At 41.8% G+C, this 20,668-nt stretch overlaps 1 protein-coding gene across 5 annotated transcripts in view; it reads right to left on the reverse strand.

Moving 5' to 3' along the window:
- The window catches only part of galnt4 (polypeptide N-acetylgalactosaminyltransferase 4), a 35,929-nt gene extending 17,745 nt beyond the window's left edge, over nucleotides 1-18,184 (reverse strand). Inside the window, exons 1-4 of one of the 5 annotated variants that reach the window (XM_043689962.2) lie at nucleotides 17,848-17,980; nucleotides 10,735-10,836; nucleotides 8,967-9,400; nucleotides 4,116-4,285 (exon numbers count right to left, since the gene is read on the reverse strand). In XM_043689962.2, coding sequence (XP_043545897.1) covers nucleotides 4,116-4,285; nucleotides 8,967-9,343 — 547 coding nt within the window. In that variant the 5' untranslated portion in view covers nucleotides 9,344-9,400; nucleotides 10,735-10,836; nucleotides 17,848-17,980. Of the gene's footprint in view, nucleotides 1-4,115; nucleotides 4,286-8,553; nucleotides 8,938-8,966; nucleotides 9,401-10,666; nucleotides 10,837-17,847; nucleotides 17,981-18,075 lie in introns of those variants that run through there. The other 4 variants (XM_043689960.2, XM_043689964.2, XM_043689961.2 and 1 more) reach the window with 4 other exon arrangements.
- Nucleotides 18,185-20,668: the final 2,484 nt, after the last annotated feature.

A 20,668-nucleotide genomic window follows, 5' to 3' on the forward strand; every position in this document is an offset into this window, starting at 1 on the left:
TTTATTCTTAAACTATTAAAAATGGCATCATTTTGTGGCAACAGTCAAAGCTTTTCAGTGCATTTTACTATATTATTCACTGTAAAATACAAATGACAATAAATCATTCAATTCAATTCAACTGTTCTTCTACCTGGTAAAGATCATGGGTTTGAAGATACTGTCAAAACAGTCTCGGTGAGTTGCTGCAGTACACCTTGTAGGTGGCATACATTGGTTGTACTGTGCATCAGTGGTGGGAAATGGTTGTTGAAGGTGGTGGACTGAATGCTGATCAAGTGGACTGCTGTATCTTGGGTAAGATCAAGCTTCTCGAATGTTGTTGGAGCTGCATTCATCCAGTCATGTGCAAAGTATTTCACCACACTCTTGACATGTGTCTTGTCGGTTGTAGACAGGACATTTTGACCTGGCTATGCAACCACAGTATTTATATAACAGGTCTAGTTCAGCTTCTGCTCAATGGTAACCCCCAGGATGTTGGTGGGGGATTCAGTGGTGGCAATGCCATTGAATGTCAAGCGGAGAAGTTTAGATTGCCTCTCATTTGAGATGGTCATTGATGAAGCAGCTGAAGATGTTGAGTGTAGGACACTAACTTAAGGAAATCCTGAAGTAATGTCATAATGCCAAGGTGACTGCTACAAATGATAATTATCTCCCGGCTAAGTATTACTCTGAACAGCCAAACATTTTCCTTGACTCCGGTGACTTTAATTTTTCCTGATGTTTCTTAAACGCTGCTTTGATATCAAAAGCACTCATTATCTTCCCACCTTTGAAATTTAGTTGTTTTGCCCATGTTTGTACTCAAACTGTCCAGGAGTCGAGTGGCCCAAGCTGAGTGACAGTGAGCAGGTTTTAGTTGAGAGCTGCTTGATAACACTATCAAATGACACCTTCCATCATTATGTTGATGACTTAGATCAAATTGACAGGACAGATATTTGCTGAATTGTATTTGTCCTAGGAAACTTTCCACATCATCAGCTCAATATCACTGTAGCTGCATTGGATGAGCTTGGCTGGGGGAGTGGCAAGAGGTTATTTTAATGGCACAAAAGGATACCATTTGGCCCATTAAGTTGAACAATCAAGTCAATCTCTCAGTTCCTCAACATGCTTCTATAGCCTTGTTAATATATTTTCCTCAAGTGTCTATCCAGTCACTTTGAAATCACTAGTAGTTTCTTCTTCCACCAAGCTTGTAGATGCCAAGTTCAAAGCCATTAACAATCAATGCACAAAAAAATTCTTCCTCCTCCTCCCTTCATTTCATTCTCAAAACCATAAACTTGTGTCCACTTTGCCTTATACTTTCAGCTACTGGGAACAGACTGTCTTTGGCTACTTAATATTATAATGCCTGTAAACACTGTTTACATTCAAGTGAAATTCAAGCTCCACAGAAGTTAATGAAAAGAACCATGTCTCAAGATTTCACATTTTTAAATATAAAAATACAAAATGAATGCAAAAGTAAGTAGTACTAACATCATAACTGGTCAAGATGAAATGTTGGCCTTTGTCACGAAGGGGTTGGAGTGCTAGAATTCAGAAGTCTTGCTACAATTGTACGTATGTACATCTGGTGTGCAGTTTTCTATTTATTCTCTATTTTAAGCACGATTCACTTGCAATACATGCAGTACATCGAAAGTTCTCTAACTGATCCCTGAGATGTCTGATAATAAGTGGCTAATAAATTGATTGCATATTCTCTGCAGTTTATGAGAGGCGATCTTTTTGGAACATTAAAGAGTCTGAAGGGACCAATAGGGCAGAGATTATTTCCACTGATAGTGGATTCTAAAGCAGGGGAGCAAAATGTCTTGGGATAAGAGGCCAATCATTTTGAGCCAAGGAGAAATTCCTTCACTGAAAAGATATTAATTTTTTGGAATTCTGAGGGTTGTAGATGCTCCACTGTTTAACACACTTAAAGTGGAGACTGACAGGCTTACTATCTCGGGAAATCAAAGGCCTATGTAGCTGTATTGGGAATGGGCAAGAAATTTGAGCCATAACTGTATTGAATGATACAGCAAGCTTGAACTGCCTGACCATTTTCTCCTATTTCTTGTAAGAGCTAAGAATATATAAATCCGATTTTCTTTTTACTTTCATCCCCCAAGAGTTCCCTTATCAAACAAAAGTTTGAAGGATTGTTCACTATTGTTGGTACTAACACCAAACTTTCCCATGGTTACCTTTTATAGCTCAGGACTCAGTTCAAACCCGAATTTCACCTGCAGTTGCTGCAATGATTTTGACAGTAACCAAGAGTCATATTTTTCTAATAACTCTATTTTCCTGGTCAACAGCTTTTGATAAATACCTAACTTCTGTTTTCTGAACTCAGGGCTTATATACAATAATTAGCTGCTTTCACATTTGACCTCAAAGACATTCTAACTTCTTCCAGGTGAACGGTCCATGACCGATTTTTCTCTCTCTCTCTGCCTGATTCCAAGAACAACCCTTTTGGTTTTGTGATCCATGTGCCTAACTTAAAACTCTAACGGGTTAATGGCCCTCTCCTCCAAACAACCATCTCAACATATGAATGACGAACAGGAACAGGCTGTTCGGCTCTTGGACAAAATCTTTATATGGGCCTGAGTAGCATCAGCCATGGGGAAAATCACTACTTCAACTTGGTGCATCTTCTAACTGAGTTTCAGATGTCAAGGTAAGATCATCAGTAGAGAGCAGTGAGTTTTCTGTTTAGGAGGATTATTGCTTGTTAACAATCTTACTAACTGCAGACATTGCCTCTTAGACGCGCTAAACCCACTTCCTAAATATTGTAATTCATGTGCAAGAACGCACAGATCATTTTAAACTACAGATATCTTTGATCTCACCATTTACAATATGTGCTGCTTTTCCAATCTTGCCATTCCTATTTTAGCACCATCTGTCCTTACCTGCTGCCACTCCTAAGTTGTCTGTCTTTTCTTGTATGCCTCAATTATTATTACCTAAATTGCTCACTTGCTTATCTGCCCAACCTTCTCCTTTAGATTAACCACATCTTCCCTTATCCTCACCATTTAAGTTAAAAGCCATCTCTATTACCCTTCTATATAACTCACCAGACCACAAGTCCGAACTCGATTCTGGTGAATACTGTCTGAAACCTTGCTTTTTATGTATAATAGCTAGACATCCAGGTTTGCTGGGACAGTTCCAGATTTTCACTAACTTGACAAGGAATGCTGAGATGGGACTGGAGGCAGATAGTCCCTGGACCTGATGAACCGTGGACCTACTGCATGATGTAGCAGGCACTGTGGACTAAATGGCTTAATCTCCTCCCTATTTATGACCTTATGTCTATCTGCCTCTGCACACTCTTTATAACTGTGACATTACATTTACATTGTACTGCCTCTCCCTATCCCTCCACAAGAGTATCTCCCCTCACATGTGGGTATTTTAAACTCCATGTGCCAATTGTCTGTCCATTCTCACACACAGTCCCAGAAACGGTGTTGCAAACAGACTGCCTCTAGGCCCAGCGTTTTGTTGGTTTCCTCAAGAAATGTGTTTAACAATGATTACCTCTTTCTCTCATATATTTCCCAAACAAAGATTATACATTTTCCATCTTTCAATCTGCTGCTGGAAACAAAAATTCCCTTAGACAATTTTTAAGTTTGTAATGAATTGTTTCACCACACTGCAAACTGCAACATTTGGTTCTTCCATATAGATTAGAATTAATCTATTTTCAGTTGTTTCTGTCGCTCACTTGCAAACTTGTCTCCATACACTCTTAATAAGGGAGATACCTCAATGAAGAGAGATCTCCAGATCCTTGCTATACCCAGAATATTAGAGGCTAATTTGAAGAGGCTAGAGTGAGCATTAATGCTCTGAGTGCTCTTTCCTTTTGTGGGAAATAGATACATCAGTGCTTCAGACCCATTCAGCATCTTTGGGATCTGTCTTCCTTAGTTTGAAGTTAACAAGTGTCAACTGAGAGAAATATGTCGAATCCCCGAGAGTCCCAAAAAGAGATCAGGCATATACTCCATCAAACTACACATGAAACACGATCTGAAAATATTGCAACGGCATAAATACGTTCAACATAATTACTTCCTTACTTCGATCACTATAGTCATCAACGAGAATGAGTTCTTTAAGGAGAACAGCAGGAGATGTTTCCAACACACTGTGAATTGTGCGGAGAAGTGTAGACCAGGCCTCATTATAAAACGCAATAACGACAGAAGTGGTAGGAAGATTCCTATAATTGAACTTCCTTGCCCTACACCTGAAATGAAGCAGAATTTCAATAGGATCAAGAATATCCCAAAACTTTAACACAAAATACCTTTAAAACAAAGCTCACAAGAGGAGGCTATGCATGCACTAATTTAGTTCTGATTTGCGCAGTCCAAATTAAAGAGTAACTGTACTGCAATACACCAGTTGCCAGAATTCTCAAAGTTTTCAAATGATAAATAATAAAAATAACACAGAATCAAAAAACACAGGAAATTCAATCATTAACCTCACGCTTAACAACTGTGCAATAAAATTGCCTTAATTTCACAGGTGAAGAAGGGAACAAGGAATTAAATAACGAGAGAACACGCGGCTACTGTAGCAAATTTGTCAACACACTGCAATACAAAACACAGTAAAAACAGGTTCGGGACATGCATTCCACTCTTAGTCTCAAATATATAATGAAGTGGTGACACTCAACCACAAGGAGGAGGATAAGTAAAGAAAACTAAAAGAGGTCATTACATCAGATGCCTTGGATTGCTCATACGTGCTTCCGGTCAAACCATTACCAAGCAACACCCCCAAATCAAAGTTGTTAACTTGCCTGCTTGCTGAGAGAATAGAGTGAGTGGCAAAAGGGAATGAGAAAGAAATATTTTTTTCAAACTTTACACAAAAAAAAGTATGCAGTTGAGGCTCATCACATTTATTTGCAAATACTATTTGACAATGTGCTTCTGAATCGTAAACTATTTAATAGTTACATTCCTTAATACTGATTTGAAGGCTCTAGATCAATGGCTATATTACATTCAATGTCTTTAGATTATTGAATTGTAACCTCGGATAAATCCACTTGTCACAGAAAAAGATGTTCTATCTACTCTCTAGGGCAGCCCGGTGGCACAGTGGTTAGCACAGCTGCCTCACAGCACCAGAATCCCAACTTTGGGCAACTTGTCTGTGTGGAGTTTGCACATTCTCACTGTGTCTGCGTGGGTCTCCTCCGGGTGCTCTGGTTTCCTCCCACAATCCAAAGATGTGCAGGTCAGGTGAATTGGCCATGCTAAATTGCCCATTGTGTTAGGTGCATTAGTCAGAGGGAAATGGGTCTGGGTGGGTTACTCTTCAGAGAGTCGGTGTGGACTGGTTGGGCCGAAGGGCCTGATTCCACACTGTAGGGGATCTAATCTAAAATTCAGTGATTCTTAAAATAAATTCTAGAACAAAAGTACGTTGCAAGATTTTTGACAAGATCACACATGATAGACTGGTCAGAAAATTAAGTGATATTAGAAGGATGAGTGGGATCTGATTGAACATTACATAATACCAAGAGGCCTGGATACAGTGGACATGGAGAGGTGTTTCCACTTACTGGAAAGGGTAGGACCTGAGGGCACCTCAGGGTGAAGGGTCAACCCTTTAGAACTGAGATGAGGAGGAATTACTTCAAACAGAGCGTGGTTAATTTGTGGAACTCACTCAGGCTCTGTAGCCCCAGTCATAGGGTCCTAACTAGCCCCACTTGCCTGTGTTTGGCCATGTCCCCCAAACCTTTCCTATTCATGTACCTGTCTAAACCTATGCCGTCTAGTTCTGGACTTCCCCGCCCCAGAGATAGAGAGGTAAGGGAATTAAGAGTTATCGGGAGAAAGCAATAGAATGGGAAATAAGAGACAAATCAGCCACAATTGAATGGTGGATCTGACTTGATGGGCCGACTGGCCTATGCTGTTCCGATACCTTATGATCTTAAATCTAAAGGAAAGTAGGCTGTTGAATCCAAAACACGCTCGAGTTGGAGAGGTTGAGCAAAGGGAGAGGCTGAATAGGCTGTGGCTGTGGCTGTATTCTCTGGATCATCAAAGGCTGAGGGATGACCTTATAGAGGTTTATAAAATCATGAAGGGTATGGATAGGATAAATAGACAAGGACTTCTCCCTGGGGTGGGGGAGTCCAGAACTAAATGGCATAGGTTTAGGGTGAGAGGGGAAAGATATAAAAGGGACATAAGGGGCAAGGTTTTCACACAGAAGGTGATATGTGTATGGAATGAGCTGCTAGAGGAAGTGGTGGAGGTTGGTGCAATGACAACATTATAAAGACATCTGGATGGTTACATGAATAAGAAGGGTTTAGGGGGATATGGGCCAAGTGCTGGCAAATGGAACTAGATTAGTTTAGGATATCTGGTCAGCATGGACAATATGGACTGAAATGTCTATTTCCGTGCTGTACATCTCTAGGACTCTAAGTGAACAGTAATGTTTAACCGATGCTCTTGCAAAAGAAGGCTCTTTCTGGTGGGGTTCCACAGGGCCTAGTACTTGGCACATGGCTTATCTCAAAATTCTAAACTTAAATGCAGGTAGCACACTTGATACGTTTGCAGATCAAGGAGGCTTTGCTCAACTATATAAAAGTGCTAAAACAAAAACAGAAATTGTTGTAGAAACTCAGCAGGTCTTGCAGCATCAGTGGAGAGAAAGCAAAGTTAACCTTCCTAGTCCAGCGACCCTTCTTCAGAACTGATGGTATCTAGGAAAAGGTGGTATATGCTAAAGATGGAGGGCAGATAAAAGAGGGAAGGAGAGAGTGAGAGAATTGGCAGAGAAGGAGAAGAGCGAATGACAGTTAGACAAAGGAGTGGATGACAGCACGTCAGGGAGAAAAAAAATCTAAAAGCTGATACTGGGGACCATAAGTAGTTGAAAATTAGGTTGGTTGCACTGAAAGCAACCCAAGTGATGACATGGCCAGTGTAGTGAGGGAGGGGGGAGGGTGTAAAGGACATTGATGTTTAGGTTCTAAAATCATTGAACTCAATATTGAGTTCTACTTCAATACACCATTGTGTTCCCTGGCCAGTATTTCTGCTCCAACAAGACTCTTCACTGGAAGAACAGCTGCTCATGTTCTGCTTGGGAACCTATAGCCTTTAAACCATTGAGTTCGACCATCAGTTCTGAAGAAGGGTCACTGGACTTGAAATGTTAACTCTGCCTTCTCTCCATAGATGATTCCAGACCTGCTGAGTTTCTTTAGCAATTTCTGTATTCACTTCAGATTTCCAGTATCCAAGTTCGTTGTTAGTGTAGCCAAAGGATAGCAAACAGCGCCGATCAGTTCACAACAGGAAGGTTCTGATTTCACAAGAAAGCGGAAAAAGGAAATTTATAAATTTGAGCCAAATTATTTAGCTAAGAGCAATGGTTTGTTGTTTCTAGAAGAGGTGGAAGGAAGATATAATAGAAGGGAATAAAATTAAGAGGAGCAATACAAAGTGGATAGGTAAACCGTATTTCCAAAGCAGGCATCAATTTTAAGTAATTGGTAGAAAGACAAATGGGGAGATAGGAGAAATATTTTCACTGAAAGTGAGGGGAGAATCTGAAACTTACTGTCCAAGTCAGAATGGTGGAGACAGATTCCCAAATTACACTTTTAAAATAAGCTTCTATACCACCTATATAGTTATATACCATAAGATAGAAAGCAGACTAAGCTTGGTAAACTCCTCAAACAAAAAGACAAGACAGGCAAACAGCCTCCCTCTGTGTCCTAACTTTGTTCCCCTACAACTGAACTCTTTTGCATCTCTTCGAACCAGATTAAAGTAGGAACTCTGAACAACAGAAGAAAGCCAGAGGTACATGTCTATTTTCTCATTATCCAAAACACAGTCACACAGGCACAGAAGGAAGTAAACTACAGTTCAAAGGATTGAGCCAATGTATAGAGGTGAAGTATTTTGCAACTCTGGTACTGATTTGCATACTTTGGTGCACAATACATTTTTAGAATCACAAAATCCCTACAGTGTGGAAGCCCATTGAATCCACACAGACCATCTGAACAGCATCCCACCCAGACCCATTTCCCTATCCTATCCCTGTGCCTGCATATCCCTGCACACAATGGGCAATTTAGCATTTACATTAAATGAACAAGACATTCCTTTATTAAATAAATCATATTCCATTAATGTTCAGCAAGTTAAATTATCCCCACAAATTAAGTGAAACACTTCAGTTTCCTGAACTGTTTCAAATAAATGACTTATGGAATTTAAAGCACTGCATTGGGCAAGATATCCAGAATCGGAAATGTTCTCACATTGCAAGGCTGAGAACTTTTGGCAGTTGTGGAAAAGCTTGAAGAGTTCTTGCTCAAGAGTGCCAAAGCAAGTCTCGCGTAAAATACACACCCAAAATTTCAGAACTTGCTTTACCCATTTATGGATTTGCTGTGTACTTCTAATACTTTTTTGTTTTATTTCAGAACTCTTGCAGTTGTACACTTACTTATTAGAGCTGCCATTTTCTGCTTGGTGTCTTGAAATCATGGCAGATATTCTTTTATAAATTCACTAACAAATTTGCAAGGCATTGTCCAGGAAGATAAAACCTCACTCTTGAAAAACACAAGTTACGTACGTTGTTGATGTGAATGAGAAACTTTTATAATAGGAAATGAGCTGTGACAAGCGTGTGTTTGGAGCTGGGATGAGGAAAATTAAAAGGCAGCTCATTGATGGTCAACTGTCATGAAGAATGGCAGTCAACAATACTGTAGCATCGCAGACGTAGGCATCTTAAAATTCTTTTCAGTGGAAAACAGCAAACATTTTTAAGTAGCAGAATCAAGTCCAGCAAATTTAAAACAAATTCCACAGTTCTTTTAGATAATTAAGCTTTTATACTTAGATAAAACTCACTCAGCCATCCGATCATCCTGGATGTGGCGATGCAGTGATATTGTATCACTTACATAAACATTGATAGCATATCTTTCAATACCTTCCTCCTCTTTCTTTTTTTCATCAGGACTCAGCTGCAAATGCACAGCCTTACCCAACTCCCCAGGACTATGTGGATCAATATCAGGTTTCTCATATACTGGGCGTGACAGATCTTCAAATTGTTCATCACTAGAATCGGTCCTGTACTTCCTCTCTTCACGACTGCTCTGCCCAGCAGAGTTTTGAACAGTGGAGATTGACAGTTCTAAGATGACATAAGTAATCCATAATAAAGTGATCAGAAGACAGCTCTTCCCCAGCCAAGCCCATTTGCATTTCAAAGTGATCTTCATGATGCTTCAATTTTGATGTTCTTGTGGAGACTGAACGACAGGACGTGGTTGGATTTTCTGTGAAAGGATAGTTCAGAAATTAGGTAGCAGGCTCTCAAAGGCCAGATTATGTCATTTGCTAAAACAATAAAGGCAAAATACTACAGATGCTGGGAGTGTAAAACATACAAGAGAATGCTGGAGAAACTCAACAGGTATGGCAGCACCCGTGAAGTAATGGAGTGAGGCCGAACAAACAAATAAACTATTACACAAGACTTCATTCTTGTCAAATCTAAAAATGCCATGCAGGAGGTCAATATGGTCATCAATAAATTCTTCCTAATTTTTATTCCTCTTTTGTACAATTAATTATTTTTATCCTTGTTATACTCATACATGCTTTCCCAATGGAAAAAAATTACTTCTGAGCCTTTTACAATGGTGTCTTCCAGCAAATGAAAGAGCTGCTGGTTTTCAGTTCAAATAAGAAACAATAAAATGTCAAGGATGATCAACTTACTGGACAACAAATATTGACCACTATCTTTCTACTTCCTACAAATGGATCTTGTATGCCTTCAAACCTGAAGCAGCAGTCTTGTGACCTTTTTTTGCCATATTTCTCGCTGAGATGAGAAGAATTTTCTTCACCCAGAGAGTAATGAGCCTGCGGAATTCACTCCCACAGAAAACAGTGTATGATTTCAAGGAGAAATTAGGTATAGTTTAGATTAGATTACTTACAGTGTGGAAACAGGCCCTTCGGCCCAACAAGTCCACACCGCCCCGCCGAAACGCAACCCACCCATACCCCTACATTTACCCCTTACCTAACACTACGGGCAATTTAGCATGGCCAATTCACCTGACCTGCACATTTTGGACTGTGGGAGGAAACCGGAGCACCCGGAGGAAACCCACGCAGACACGGGGAGAACGTGCAAACTCCACACAGTCGCCTGAGGCGGGAATTGAACCCGGGTCTCTGGCGCTGTGAGGCAGCAGTGCTAACCACTGTGCCACCGTGCCCTCACCGCTGTGAGGGTTAAGGTGATTAAAGAATCTGGAGGAAAAACAGAATGAGGTTATTGAGTTGGATGATCCGCCATCATCATAATGAAAGGCAGGGCAGACACCAAAGGCCAAATGGCCTACACTGCAAATCACTGAAGATGACCATACTGTGCACCACACTCTAACTGAACACAAATTCTATGTTAATTAACTAGATTTACAGATAAAAACTAATCTCTGATGTAATAATTGTTGTTAAGGCCTGTGCTTTCATTCCAGGTGTGCCTTGACATCCTTGACTGCAGCAAGTTGATTAACCAATTGTACCTATAAAATACCCAGCACTGTCTTTCTGCTTCACATCACCATTTCTTTTAAAACATCTTTGTCATTGCCTTTGTTCCCCTTCATCCATCAGTCTCCGGTCAGAAGCTTAAAAATTTCACTTCAATTATGGTGTCCTTGTGAGTTGGAATGACAGGACCTGGTTGAAGTTTCTGTGAAGGGACAGTTCAGAAATTAGTTAACAGGCTCTCAAAGGCCATATTATGCCTTTTTCTAAAAAAAAAACAAAATGCAACAGATACCGGTTGTAAGTTTGCTTGCTGAGCTGGTAGTTTTTTTCTCAATGTTTCATCTCCACGCTAGGTAACATAATCAGTGAGCCTCCAGTGAAGCATTGGTGTTCTGTCCATTTTTGCTATTTATGTGTCTTGGTATGATGTGGTGGAGTGATATCATTTCCGGTTCTGTTTCCGAGAGGCTGGTAAATGTGGTCCAAATCTATATGTTTGTTAATATTATACAAAATACCCTACAAGGACCATAACAAGCATTATATTGGACAGACGTGCATGAAACTAGCTACCAGGATACATGAGTACCAACTAGCCACCAAAAGACATGGTCAACTATCACTAGTATTCAGACACACAAATGAAGAGGGTCACCAGTTCGACTGAGACAATGTATCCATCCTGGGACAGCCTAGACAAAAAGACGCATAGGAACTCCATTAACAAACATATAGATTTGGACCCCATTTACCAACCTCTCAGAAACAGAACCAGAAATGATGACACCTAACACAACAAAGAAAGACACATAAATGGCAAATGGGACAGAACACCAATGCTTCACCAAAGGCTCACTGATGATGCTACCTCTGAGAACAAACCCACCGGCTCAGCAAGCAAACTTAGATTAGATTCCCTACAGTGTGGAAACAGGTCCAACCAGTCCACATCGACCCTCCGAAGAGTAATCCACCCAGACCCATTTCCCCTGACTAATACACCTAACACTATGGGCAATTTAGCATGGCCAATTCACCTGACCTGCACATCTTTGGACTGTGGGAGGAAACCAGAACACCAGGAGGAAACCCATGCAGACACGGGGAGAACATGCAAACTCGTTCCTGAGGCTGGAATCGAATCTGGGACCCTGGTGCTGTGAAGCAACAGTGCTAACCACTGAGCCACCATGCCGCCCCCTCATCGCTACACCCAAACAGACATCCTGATCGATAAATCTCCTCCAGAATTTGATCCAGATATTCAAGTACTGTACTAAGTTGTTCTTTTTTTCAAAAGTTGATTGCTCATTTGCTCTAACTAGGAGCTAAAACTGGCTAATTTTATGTTGTTATGACTCAGCAGTAAAGTGTAAGAAGAGCAACTCACAAAGCTATTAGTTCTTTTCACATCAGTACCACTTCTGGAAACAGTGCATTTGGTGCGAGAGGACAACAATGATAGTTTCTATCCAATACTCCATTAGTTACAATTCTAGCATCTTCAAACATGTAAAATTAGTTGTTGAACCTAAATAGCCACTTCAGTGCCAAAATTGACCTCAACTCTATCGTTTTGTTACAAAGTTGTTTTATTGACTTTAGTTCTCAGTTAAGTATTTACTGTGGAAAATCTTAAGGAAGCATTGTATTTATAAATTGTACATGTTCTCTTGATGAGCATTAAAACAAAGCAGTAATGACTTTCTGCAAAGGTGTCCACCATTTGAATAAAGACTACACAGCAACAGAGGCCACTTTTCTCTAGAGTCATTTAACAGGTGGAATCTGGGAAGCAGGGTACATGCAATCTGGAGACTTCTATGGAGAGATAATTTAGAAAACCACATGGCTTACAGCTCAAAGTTTCAACTTCTACTGGTATTTTAAATTTCCCTGTTGAGCTCAATAACCTGGTATCTCTACCTGATTATAAATAAAATGGCCATTCCAGATTTTTAAGTTGGGGTTAAATGTATTTCATAGCAAATTACATTTCTGCACTCAAGCTAAAATGGAGAGAGAAGGAATGGGATGGTTATCCTCATTTATTTCAGTGCTATTTTGATCACTTTGACAACAAAAAAATCAAAAAATATTTAGTTAATATCAATTGGTTTCATTGTGTGTCAAAAGCTACCTGTCACACGATCAAAATCCCACCCGAGAAGAAGTGACATCGTAAAATTCCCTGGAAGTTGCAGGGAGTAACAACAAGGAGGCCTGCAGGATGAAATAGATAACAGTCATCTCTCAGCAGGTTTTTCAAACTCGGGCTCTGTCTCATTTACAAGTTGGAACATATCACAAAGAGAAGGATTTTGTTTTTAGAAACAAGAGAGCTCCAAGTGCTATTTTATCTACACTGAAAAAAAGGACTGATTACAGTTTAAAAGTGTCTCGAGGAGAACAACCAGCTTTCACTGAACACAAGCCCACTAGAGCTTCCAGAACAGAAAATTGTGATTCTTTTCTCTCATGGACATGGAATTGTAAAAAATTATCTCCCATATTCGAGGTTCACTCCCATGCCAGTTTACATATATACCACAGACACAGGATGAGTTTTAATTGTTGATAATGTTATTCATTTTAGTGAGTGAACTTTTATCTTCAAATAATAAAACAAACTACCTGCTTGTTAATTTAAGAGATCTGGCTAACTAGCTTCTTCACAGTTTCACACATGGTCACTTACACATTAAATCGAAAAGAGAATTACTTTAAAAAATGTAAACTGCTTTATTGAACTCAGCAGCGAAAAGAGTAGAATTTATTCACTCCTCCGGATTCACTCATAACACTGCACATAGGATTATCATTCCATAACCAGCATAAGAAACATGGATCCACATCTTGCACTTGATGACAGGTTAATCACATCTGCTATATACATGACGGTATGAGTATATAATTTATATCAACAATTTAACATTAAGATAGTATTTACTATTCAAACTCAAATTATAAATACTGTAGAATGGAGATGTTGAGCATATCATTGTGTGCCCCCATCGCAGCTGATGGATGTTAAACTGTTAATATTGCTGCCTCTTTCAGGGACAGAAGTAGAATGGACCTTGGAGTTCACAAACCCCCGACTCAGGAGGACTGTTACTAACCAAGGCAAGTATGAAGTTGCAGAAAATAAAAATAATGCACCAACTTACAAAAGGCTCAGTCTACCTCGCTCAAGTCCTAAACTAGATAATATTTTCATCCTACTCCTGCTTTCGTGTCAACCTGATATCCTTGAATTCAGCTGAAACATTATTTTTCATCATGAAAACAGATTTATTTAACTTATCATCTCAACACTACTGAAGAAGCCAAGACCAGTGACTGTCAGAATCATTTTGCAGTCTTTCAGACACAGCCAATCATCCAGCAATGAGTTGGTCTGGATGTTTACATGCGTCCCCAGGAGTTGTCAACTTTTTCACTACAACCCATCTTTCCAAATTGCAATGTGATGAGTTTCTCTAACCCAATTAACAAATCACAAGTGCACTCTTTAAATGGCTATGCACAAGTTGAAAGTAAAACAATGCCAACAAGCAAAGTTGATCAACATTATTGATTACATTTTCACTATTCAACACTAATCCCTCTGACTGATGCAGTAACATGAACTTAAAAGCACAGTGGGACAGGGAGAGGTCCTGATGTCTTTTGACCAGCGAAGTCGCAAATATGGGCTACCTAGTAGGGACCTCTTCCATTATTTTCAGGTTAGGGATTATATACAGAGAAGGACCACACTTTTAGCTCAGCCCTACAAGTTCAACATGGAGAGAAGAGTGCCCTAGTACCCTCTCAGTCATAGAGAAGAGGCACCTTGAAAGATATGGAAAGACTCTATGGAGTCTGGAGTCGCAAATTAGGGGTAGAAATGTCATCTGAAACATGGGAGGACATATGGGGGAATGTGAAAAAGAGCTTGATAATCAATAAAGCGCAGGCTGTGGAATTGAAGATTCTCCAGAGCCCATATGATCCCGATGCAATTCAAAAAATTTAAGAAAGGAGCATCTCCAAGCTGCCCTAAATGTAAAATAAGCACAGGCACCCTGACACGTTGTCTGTGGTTGTGCCATAAGATCCATAGGTACTGAGTTGCCACAGTCTATGAGGTGGAGGAGATCCTGGGATGAAGTTAAGGCAGATCCGGTATCCCTTCTTTTGGGAGTACTGAATCTGCCTTCACTAGATGAACACGGGAAGAAATTATTCAACATTCTCACATATTGTGCAAGGAAGAACATTTTAATGAGTTGGACCTCAGAAACCACCCCCCCCCCCCCACCAAGCTCTCATGGGGTGGCATAGATTAGCGATGGTGCACGTTCCCCTGGATTTTCTTACGAATGTGTTGTACCAGAAAATGGAACTGTTCTAAAAGATGTGGTGACCCTTAAATTACATAGGCACTGACTTGTCAGCCATATTGACCAGGGCCTTTGTATAGCTGTGAAGGCCAGATATGGCAGTTTGGGAGCCTTGGGGGAGGAAGCTTGATTAAATACAGGTATAATAACTGATGCTCCTGTGGATGGGAGCCTCGGTAGGGGCGCATCGAATGATGTAATTTAATTAAATTGAAGTTGATTTTATCTAATCTGACCTAGTCTAAGTTAAATTAGGTTAGTCTAGTATAATTTAAGACAATTCAAACTAATTTGCTAAGTTCAATTATTTATTGAATTGTAATGTGGAAAGATTGTTCTGTACCTTTGTGACAGTTTTGGTTTGTTTTGTAGAATAGTAGGTAGTTCATTGTTAATGTTTTTGTAACATTAGATTGTTCTACCATCTTTTGTACTTATATAATTCTGTAAAAAATAAAAACCTTTTTCAATTAAAAAAAAAGCACGGTGGGTGAGGTGAGGGGATGTTAGTTAGGTGATAGAGACTTGCTTGGTCAAAATGTTGGATTAATTTAGGTGTTGGCTAAAAGGTTAAGTCTGGTTAAAGAGAGGGGGAGTCTGGGTTGAGGTTAATGTGAATGATTTAGGGATCAGTTCTATAAGTACTCCAGAGTTAAAAAATGATTTATTTGTTGACATTTCCTGAGTACTGATCCAGATGAGTAACTCAATTGCCTGTAGTATCCAGCTCCCAATCAGATTGCCACTCCAGATCCTTAGACATTTCACAGGTGCCTCACAAATAAATATCACTGAGTCAGTTGTATATTACTTTAGTTAGGCCACTTTTGGAGCATTGTGTGCAGTTCTGGTCCCCACGCTGTAGAAGTAGAGGCCTTGGAGAGGACGCAGAAGAGGCTTTCTGGGATGTTGCCTGGATTGAAGTGTACTCCTTTAAGGAGTGGTTGGATAAACTTGCAATTATTTTCACTAGTGTCAGAGGCTGAGGGGCACTACCATCTCCTCCCTCTCAGTTATGATTAGTTCAAGCATGTCACCATTCTCTTTGATTTCTCAGCTTACATTATTCTTCATGAATGCACAATGTACTCAGCAAAAACTTAATTTGCGTCTTCTGGTTCCACTCTCAGTTTCCCATGTAGGTCCCTAATCCATTTTAGTAGAAGGAACATGGAGACGCAGTATTCAACAAAGATTACTATCCTCAAGGCTGTGAAGGAGCAGAGACACCTTGGTGCATATTTGCAGATCAGGGTAATAAAGCACACAATATCCAAAGCATTATTAATTAGACATGAGACTAAAAGAGCAAGGTGATGAAGGAGCGTGGCTCCGAAAGCTAGTGTGCTTCCAATTAAACCTGTTGCACTATAACCTGGTGTTGTGTGATTTTTAATTTTGTACAATATAATAGTTAGACCTCAGCAGGAGTATTGTGTACAGTTCTGGCTGCCATACATCAGGAAGAATGCAAACCAATCAAGGAGATTTACAGGAGGGATTCTCAGGGTTTGGAAACCTCAGTTATAAGAATAGATTTTAACAGTTAGCGAAGTTTTTCTTCGAGGTAAGAAAGCTGAGGGGAATCTTGATACAAATTTTTGAACTTATGAATTTTCCGATCAGAGTAAATAGGGTGAAACTGCTCCCTCTTGCAAAAGGATGGAGAAGGCACAGTTTTATATTTTGCAAAATAAGCAAATATAAATTGAGAAAAAAAAACTTTAGTATAGCAGAAGGCAGGAGAATGGTACTATAACATAATGCTTTCTCCAAGACACAGGGTAGACCTGATAAGGTGAATGGCCTCTTTTGGCTAACCAGTCTGTGATCTACAAGAGTAAAAATCTGTGGTACTAGGCGAAAGTAAGGACTGCAGATGCTGGAGATCAGAGTCGAGATTATGGTGCTGGAAAAACACAGCAGGCCAGGCAGCATCTGAGGAGCAGGAAAAGTCGACATTTCGGGTAAAAGCCCTTCATCAGGATCTTGTGGTACTACAAGCTTACAGTGAAACACTCTGCGGTCTCAGGCTGACTTGCTGTAACAGGACCTAGCATTTTAAAACTATGACCAACTGAACTGTGCAGTTCACCAAATGGCAATAGTAATAACTACTGTGGGTTTCAGAAGTTGCATTGGTCATCAACTGTGTCTGTCAAGTAACGTGACTGAAATTTTAAAAAGCATGTACTTCTTTCTGAAGTGTGTCTGGACAATAACCCTGTCTGAAGATACAGTGAAATCTTCAACTTGTGCCAACTTTGAAAGAGATGGTAAAGTAGGTCAGAGGATAGCTTCTACATTTTTTTTTTACATACTCCCACACCCAGTCATGATATAACAGAGTAATAGAGATGTACAGCACGGAAACAGACCCCTGGGTTGTTTTGAACACAGTCAACCCATTTTCACCCACTCTCAAGTCTATTACCACATTACAGGGATTGCTTTCAACACAGACCACTCACTATCCTCGGCCCTCATTATCTGTGGGCCTTCCATCCATAATACCCCTGTTTACTTTGTATCTCTCTCTGGGCTACATCTCCACCTATCCACGCACTCCCTCCCTCCCTCCACTAACTTCGTCTTCAGCATAAATACCACATTTTTCTTCCCGAGTTACTAGCAGTTTCGATGAAGGGTCACTGGACCCGAAACGTGAACTCCTGGCGCGGCCTGAGCTGAAGGAGGGAACCCCACTCCCCTCCCGTTCGTTGCAAGCCAAGTTCGCCCTGAGGAAAGTTTCAGAGCGCGGGCGAAAGAGTGGCGGCGCTGGGGAATAGCGAGAGAATGAAATAAAGGGAAGCGTCCACACTCACCCTAAGCCGGACTGGCGGCCAATCTACATCCCGGCAAAATGAAAAGGCGACTGTCCGCTCAGCCGAGGCGCAACTGGTGACAGGGAGTGAGTGAGTGAGAGACGGGGGGAGTCGGGCACTGAACTGCTGCATTCCTGGCCGTCTCTCCACCAGGAAGTCCTGGTCTCTCTCTCTCTCATACACACAACGCATTATGGGTTACCCCAAGAGCAGGGAAAAGGTTCCTACCTCTGTCCACTGCTGCCACTGTGTTCTTCGGTTATGTACACTTCTTTACAAACTCACAACAACTCCTTCTTCAACAAAAAACAGAAATTGCTGGAAAAGTTCAGCAGGTCAGGCAGTATCTGTGGAGAGAAATCTGACTTAATGTTTCATGTCCAGTGACCCTCCCACCCAACTCTGTTGACTCTGATTTCTGGGAGAAAAGGGCTTATGCCCGAAACGTCGATTCTCCTGCTCCTCAGATGCTGCCTGACAGGCTGTGCTTTTCTAGCACCACACTCTCGGCTCTAATTCTGATTTCTCTCCACAGACACTGCCAGACCTGCTGAGATTTTCCAGCAATTTCTGTTGTTGTTTCTGATTTCCAGCATCAGCAGTTCTTTCATTTTTTTATAAATAACTTTATCTTCGCTCCCCCATTTCTTTCATCACTTTTTTCCCCCAGGAAGAAGGGTAAATAAAGTTACTGTCCATCCCTGAATTCTCCCACAAACCTTGTAGTGACAATGTGAGGTTGGTGAAATAATTCCCTAGGGACCAGTATCCCATCACCAAGTCACCCTTTATGTACACATACTGGCCTTGCTTCCTCAGAGTCGAGAATGTGGAGCTGGAACAAAATCAGTGCACAGACCGTCGCAAAGGTCGGGATGTTAGGTGTCTTCAAGGCAGAGATTGATAAATTCTTGATCTTGCAAGGAATTAAGGGCTACGGGGAGAGTGCAGCTAAGTGGAATTGAAGCACCCTTCAGCCATGATTAAACGGTGGAGTGGACTTGATGGGCTGAATGGCCTTGCTTCCACTCCTATGCCTTATGGTCTTATGGTAAAGCACACCCAGACAGGCAGTATCCGAGAAACAGGAAAATCAATGTTTTGAGTATAAGGTCTTCATGAGGAAGCCTCAGAGCCAGCTCTCAGCAAACAGTGCCTCTGATACTCCAGTTTATACTTATTTTTCCAAATCAACCTGTTCAGAGATTTTACTACGCACTTCTAGAGCAGTGGGACCTGAACTTGGGCCTAGTAGAAAGTGAGGACTGCAGATGCTGGAGTACCAGAGTTGAAAAATGTGGTGCTGGAAAAACACAGCAGGCCAGGCAGCATCCGAGGAGCAGGAGAATCAACGTTTCGGACATAAGCCCTTCTTCAGGAATGAGGCTGGTGTGCCAAACGGGCTGAGATAAAAGGTATGGGGGAGGGAATTTAGGGGACGGGCACTGGGAATGCGATAGGTGGAAGGAGGTGAGGGGAGGGTGATAGGCCGGAGAGGGGGTGGGGGCGGAGAGGTCGGGAAGAAGATTGCAGGTCAAGAGGGCAGTGCTGAATCGAAGGGTTGGGACTGAGATAAGGTGGGGGGAGGGGAAATGAGGAAGCTGGAGAAATCTACATTCATCCCGTGTGGTTGGAGTATTCCTAGGCGGAAGATGAGGCGCTCTTCCTCCAGGCATCGTGTGGCCAGGGTCTGGCGATGGAGGAGGCCAAGGACCTGCATGTCATTGGCGGAGTGGAAGGGGGTGCTAAAGTGTTCAGCCACGGGGTGGTTGGGTTGGTTGGTGCGGGTGTCCCAGAGGTGTTCCCTGAAACGTTCTGCATGTAGAGGAGACCACATCGGGTGCAGCGGATACAGTAAATGATGTGTGTGGAGGTGCAGGTGAATTTGCGACGGATATAGAAGGATCCATTGGGGCCTTGGAGGGACGTGAGGGGGGAGATGTGGGCACAAGTTTTGCACTTCTTGTGGTTGCAGGGGAAGGTGCCGGGAGTGGAGGTTGGGTTGGTGGGGGGTGTGGACCTCACGAGGGAGTCGCGGAGGGAGTGGTCTTTCCTGAATGCTGATAGGGGTGGAGAGGGAAATAAACCCCTGGTGGTGGGGTCTGTCTGGAGGTGGCAGAAATGACGGAGGATGATATGATGTATCCGGAGGTTGGTGGGGTGGAAGGTGAGGACCAGTGGGGTTCTGTCCTGGTAGCGATTGGAGGGGCGGGGTTCAAGGGCGGAGGTGCAGGAAGTGGAGGAGATGCAGTGGAGAGTATCATCGACCACGTCGGAGGGGAAATTGCGGTCTTTGAAGAAGGAGGCCATTTGAGTTGTTTGATAGTGGAATTGGTCCTCCTGGGAGCAGAGGCAGCGGAGGCGAAGGAATTGGGAATATGGGATGGCAGTTTTACAGGGGACAGGGTAGGAGGAGGTGTAATCAAGGTAGCTGTGGGAGTCGGTCGGTTTGTAGTAAATGTCTGTGTTGAGTCTGTCGCTCGAGATAGAAATGGAGAGGTCTAGGAAGGGGAGGGAGGAGTCTGAGACGGTCCAGGTAAATTTGAGGTCAGGGTGGAACGTGTTAGTAAAGCGGCACCTTCCCCTGCAACCGCAAGAAGTACAAAACTTGTGCCCACATCTCCCCCCTCACGTCCCTCCAAGGCCCCAATGGATCCTTCTATATCCGTCGCAAATTCACCTGCACCTCCACACACATCATTTACTGTATCCGCTGCACCCGATGTGGTCTCCTCTACATTGGAGAGACAGGCCACCTACTTGCAGAACGTTTCAGGGAACACCTCTGGGACACCCGCACCAACCAACCCAACCACCCCGT

The sequence above is a fragment of the Chiloscyllium plagiosum genome, unplaced genomic scaffold, assembly GCF_037043375.1.
Source record: "Chiloscyllium plagiosum isolate Xiang-an unplaced genomic scaffold, Cpla_swu_hap1 HiC_scaffold_5, whole genome shotgun sequence".
Taxonomy (NCBI): Eukaryota; Metazoa; Chordata; class Chondrichthyes; order Orectolobiformes; family Hemiscylliidae; genus Chiloscyllium; species Chiloscyllium plagiosum.